Consider the following 5374-nt stretch of genomic DNA (forward strand, 5'->3'; position numbering starts at 1 on the left):
AAAACAATTTCAAACCTCGCGTCGGCCGCCGAGCCCATTTCAAACCCGGACGCCCCCTCCCCAAGCGCACCGAGGAAGCAGCAAGGCCAGCGGTGGTCCCTTTCCCCTCCACTGCAGTCTCCAGAGTCTAGAGACCTCCACCGTCCACTCCAAAGACGAGCAGCGGGCAAACCCAAGCACCCGCCCAATCCGGTTCGCCTTCCTTCTCACCCCGCCCGGACTCTGCGGAGAGATCTGGCAGCGGTGGCTATGCCATTGGGCGACGACGCGGCGGCGGACTTCGCGCTGCCGGACGAGCTCCTGGCGGCGCTGCCGCGGGACCCCTACGAGCAGCTGGATCTGGCGCGCCGCATCACCGCGCTGGCGGTGGCGGGGCGGGTGTCCGGGCTGGAGCGGGAGGCGGGGCGCCTGCGCGCGGAGGCCGCGGGGAAGGACCGCGAGAGCGCCGAGCTCCGGGAGCGGGTGGCGCTGCTCGACGCCGCGCTTCAGGAGACCAACGCCAGGCTCCGCGCCGCGCTCGAGGACAATGTGGGTCGTGCCCGGCCGGAGTTCAATCTGTCTGCATTTGCGTCCGTTTGGGTTTCTGAAACTGGCGCTTGCGTTTTGGTGCAGATTAAGCTCAGCAAGGAGCGGGACTCGCTGGCGCAGACGTCCAAGAAGCTGGCACGCGACCTGCACAAGGTTTCTTTCTCGGCCTACCCTTCTCTTGTACATATCACATTTGTAGGTGTGTAGTGTTGTGTTACTGTGTAGTGTAGCTAGGATTCGAATTCCACATATGTTAGGAAAGTTTTTAGCCAGGAGATTTAGGTCTTGTTGGGTTATTTAAATTCCGTGTGGATTTGTGTGTATTGGAATGGATTGGGATGAATTTTGACTTACTATGGATTAAAACGACTCAATGTCATCTAATCCACATGGATTAATGTTGAAACAAACAAGCCCTTAAGTGGAACAATCTATTTGGACCATTTATTAGTACATTTTAAGGTCACCGTGAGTGAACTGGGTTGTCATTTCTTAGGCTGCAAGTGCCACTGGCATTCATTAGAAGTATGAATGTGCATAAATATCTTTGATTGGATCATCGTCTTGATTAATTTTATTACGTAGCCGATGAACTTCATTCATAACTAACCTTAGAAGCGATTGAGTGTGCAATAAGAGTGAAACAAATCTTGCATCATTTCTCTCCTCCCTAGTTGAAGTTTGAAGGACGGAAATAAACTTTTCTTATGCTCTCTAAGGAGCAAGCCAGATGACATTTCAGATTATCAGTCACACTTGTTTGTCTTTTCTTACTTATTTTCTTTTGTGGAGCTCTGTGCAGCTTGCGTGTCATCTGTTGTTGTTGGTCTTTGTTTTTCTCTTTGTATCTTATATTAAAATTTATGTCAAGACTCTTGTAGCCCTTTTTTTAAAAAAAGAATTCCGCCATCTTTTTTCCTAACCTTTTAAATTTGACAGCATACTGATATATATTTTCTCAATTCTCAGCTGGAGTCATTCAAGAGGCATCTGATGCAGTCATTGCGTGATGATAGTTCATCAGTATGTTCATCTATTTACCCAGTATATCATGCTATATGTGTGCTTGCTAATTTATTTACCCAGTTCATCAGTTGTTTCATCTATTTTATGACTGTTCACCCTAATTGTTTGCTGAATCCTTCTCAAGCAGACACAGGAAACAGTTGACATTACAACGTGTGATCAGCCAGTAGCATCGAAAGCATCATCCAGTGCAGGTTATAGATGTACATGAAAATCTCTCATGTCTATTAACCATCAAAAGTATCCAACATAGGTCCGTAACTATAATTTTGTTTTGAATGCTGAAGATGGTGGATCTGTCAGCAACCCTGCAACGAATATATTTACTGAGTCATTGGATGTGGGAAGCACAAACCGAGATGGTATTGTTAGCTCACATATTATTTATTATTCATCTTGTTACTCATCAGGATGTGTAGCATAAGTTTCAACCGTTTGCGCTGTTGAAAATCTATCAGGTACTGCAGCAAGGCCTCCGATCCAGAAATACTCTCTCACAACACACATCACTCCCCGCCTTACCCCAGAGGCCACTCCTAAAATAATGTCCACTTCTGCTTCTCCAAGGCGAATGTCTACCACAGGAACACCCAAGTTGATGTCTGGTTCTACGTCACCGTCAAAAACTCGAATCGAAGCTCACATGTCAATGACACCATGGTATCCATCAAGCAAGCAATCCTCGGCGGCAAACTCGCCTCCACGAGGACGTTCAAACCCAGGTTTGTGAAGTCAGTGTTTGCCATCTGTGGAAGTACAATGTTACATGGATAGAATAAATAAAATACGGCTGATGATGCTGGGGGTTTTCAGGTCGCACTCCTCGAATCGATGGAAAGGAGTTCTTTCGTCAGGCCAGGTCTGTTCCTATCTGGACCTCTCTCCTGAACCATCAGCGAATGAGAGGTGGATGATACCATAATTAACAAAAAAAAATCCGTTACCGTTTACAGGAGTCGTCTATCCTACGAGCAATTTGGAGCATTCTTAGCCAACATCAAAGAGCTCAATGCCCATAAGCAGTCACGTGAGGTTTGTCATGTCGGCCACTCTGTTTTTATTTTATTTTTTTGAATTGAAAGGTCTGTCTGAGTCGTAACACAAGTATATAACTGCTCATGTTTCCATTTTAAACCAGGAAACTCTCAAGAAAGCCGAAGAGATCTTTGGTCCAGACAATAAAGATCTGTACCTGTCTTTCCAAGGCCTGCTGAACCGTAGCATGGTGGCATAAGGCTTCACATGTCGCTTCGCAAGTCCAATGGAGTTCCCTCTTCCCGCAACGCTAATAGGATACGCAAGTTGTTGCTGGCTTTTGCAGATAATGAGGTTGCTGCATTGGCAACTTTATCTAGCTGTGGATCTGAAGGCCCAGCTGCAAGTTTTGGCCCCGTAATAATCCACATCGCTGGAACGAGCGGATCTCTCTGAACGACTGAGTGGGCAAACCAGCAGTGTTGCTTCTGTAAAAGTGGTGTGTGTACTTGCCGAAAGCGGACGACAAATTCATTGCCTAAATCAGGGTGCAGTCTGTCATGGAGCGCGTCCTTGTAAAACCGTGAAAAAGGTAAACATGAGAGTAAAAATCTTCATTTCGTCGCCAACAAAGAAGGTAACCTCAGGTTAACCTCTATCGTTTTGCTCTGGTTGTACAGCGTTCTTTTCTCTGGTTTTTTTTGCAGTGCAGTAAAAGCTGGCACATAACATAATTCCGAAAGCTTGGACAAACATAGGTAAAAGGTACCTGCATTTCCATAGCAGAGTCCACACCAATATCCGTGACAATCAATGTTCCAGCTTCCCATGGAAAGGACAGCGCCCTTCTACGTACGCTCACCAGTCACCACCTTCCTCCTAGTGCCACGCTGTTACAGCGCGCGCGCACCATATACCTGATACCACATATATATACACACATACCAACTACCATACCACCATCTGTGACTCAAAAACAGCACCCGATTCGATCGATCACACGACTAAAATCAGCTAAAACAACCTAGCTTGAGTGGAACGCGCGGTTAGCTAGTAGGACCAGAAGTGGGCGTCGTCCATGCCGGGCTGGTCCACGACCATGTCCAGCACCAGCAGCTCCGGCGTAGTGGCCCTGCAGCGCGCGTCCGGCTCCGCCGCCGCCGCGGTCTTGAGCGAGGACATGGACGACGGCGAGCCGGCGTAGCTGCTGCTGCTGCCCCCGCCGGCGCCGGCGCCGGCGCCGGCCGCCTTGAGGCGGCGCAGGACGTAGTCGTTGCTCATCCTGAGGCGGACCACCTCGGCCTGCGCCAGCGCCAGCTGCGCCTGCAGCGCCTCCACCCGCTGCTGCAGCGACGAGACGGCGCCCGCGCAGCCGTACACCGGGTCCCTGACGCGCGCGTTGGCCTCGTACACCATGCTGCTCACCGCGTCCCCTCGGTGCTGCGCCGGGATCTCCTGCACACGCGGTTCCATTCCACCAGAGCATGACATGAGGGTGTTTTAAGTGACGGGGTAACGACGACAGTGCATGCCGCATCCATGGTGGACAGACTCTTCACTTTTAACTCAATCTTGGAAAACTACAAACTAGTGCTATCAGATTAGGACCAACACAACACAAGTAATAGATCGACGATATAGCCGGTTGTTCTTGTTCCAAGAAAAGAAAAGATCGACAACATGTCTGCGTGTTTGGTACAGCCGAAAGCTTCTTTTTCGGACACCATGTGCAATCCCAATCCATGGCTGAAGGCGGCCCACGGCCGCAGGCAGACCGGTGACCGGTGGGAGGCATGCAGTACACTGACGCCGACGGCAGACGGCTGGGCACATGGGGAAATCTTTCAGCTTGAAGATACGGTCAAGAGCAGGGACGGTCGGACGGAGGAGTCCCTGTCTGTCGGCTCTAATAAATTTGTACCAAATTGGATAGATGTCTGTGGAAGCGCTGGGGCCTGGGCACATCAGCACATGGTGATGAAATCGCAGCAAATCTCCGGGCGTTGCGTTGGTTTGGTTCTTGCTGCTGCACCGCTTTGCTCATGATTGGATTGGATCGGATCGGGTTCGGGTCTGCATGGCTACACATGCGAGCGACCACCGCGGAGACAATGGAGGAGCGTTCATGGCCGGCGAGACGAATCTACTATATACTATGTGCGCCGAGTAGCTCAACGGGGAAGGGAGAGCGGGGAGCAACCAGCTAGCGGCGGTTGCGTGCATGCGTGGAGCATGGTGTGTGCGTGGGTGGCCGGTGCAGCTGTATGTACGTACATACCATACCTGCAGCAGCTTGCTGACATTGCTGGCGCCGAAGACCTTGTGCACGCTGGCGAACTTGTGCGGCTCCCCGGGCGGGAAGTAGGGCGCGAAGACGCAGCCGGCCGCGCACCGCCGCCGCAGCAGCTTGCACGCCGCGCACGGCGCCGCCCCGGCTGCCCCCGGCTTCGCTCCTCCTCCTCTTGTCGCGGCCCCGGGCCCGGGCACCGCCACGACCACCGCGGCGTCCCTCATCGATCGGCGAATGGGAGCGGAGAACTGGAGGCGTCCAGAGACCCGACCGGTGGAGTTGGAGTATATGGCTGCTGCCAAACTGGGCTGTTACGTGCTAACTGGTTGGTTGCTAGGCACCTGCTGCTGCTGCTTCCTGGCGGCGGGTGGCTCGCGGAGTGCCGGAGTCTACGAGTGTTGGAGCTGGGGAGCTCTTTTTAGTGGAGGCAGGGCAGGCGGCGCTGGGCAGAGATAGAAGCTGGGAAAGCAGGGCAGTCTGCTCTGCTGCTCAGGAGAGAGACACACGCGCGCGCGCAGAGAGAGAGAATGAGAGAGAGAGGACAGTGGCAGTTGT

The 5374-nt window shown here is 52.0% G+C and overlaps 2 protein-coding genes across 3 annotated transcripts; one reads left to right on the plus strand and one right to left on the minus strand.

The window, feature by feature from the left end:
* Positions 1 to 3154, plus strand: LOC100277799 (uncharacterized). Of its 2 annotated transcripts, none has more exons than NM_001151278.2 (9): positions 1 to 528; positions 613 to 681; positions 1498 to 1551; positions 1682 to 1757; positions 1842 to 1916; positions 2013 to 2276; positions 2368 to 2413; positions 2508 to 2586; positions 2693 to 3135. In NM_001151278.2, exons 1-9 carry the CDS (start codon positions 250 to 252, stop codon positions 2786 to 2788), a joined length of 1038 nt encoding a protein of 345 aa, NP_001144750.2. In that variant the 5' UTR covers positions 1 to 249; the 3' UTR covers positions 2789 to 3135. The 2 variants fall into 2 exon arrangements, with proteins under 2 accessions (NP_001144750.2, XP_023157613.1); XM_023301845.2 differs by having other exon boundaries at positions 6 to 528; positions 1682 to 1748; positions 2693 to 3154.
* A 180-nt stretch (positions 3155 to 3334) lies between these two features.
* On the minus strand, positions 3335 to 4524 carry LOC100502232 (uncharacterized). Its single transcript, NM_001196709.1, has one exon. The coding sequence runs from the start codon at positions 4064 to 4066 to the stop codon at positions 3554 to 3556; it is 513 nt and encodes a 170-aa protein (NP_001183638.1). The 5' UTR covers positions 4067 to 4524; the 3' UTR covers positions 3335 to 3553.
* Between the last annotated feature and the right edge of the window lie 850 nt (positions 4525 to 5374).

The sequence above is a fragment of the Zea mays genome, chromosome 1, assembly GCF_902167145.1.
Source record: "Zea mays cultivar B73 chromosome 1, Zm-B73-REFERENCE-NAM-5.0, whole genome shotgun sequence".
In the NCBI taxonomy this organism is placed as follows: Eukaryota; Viridiplantae; Streptophyta; class Magnoliopsida; order Poales; family Poaceae; genus Zea; species Zea mays.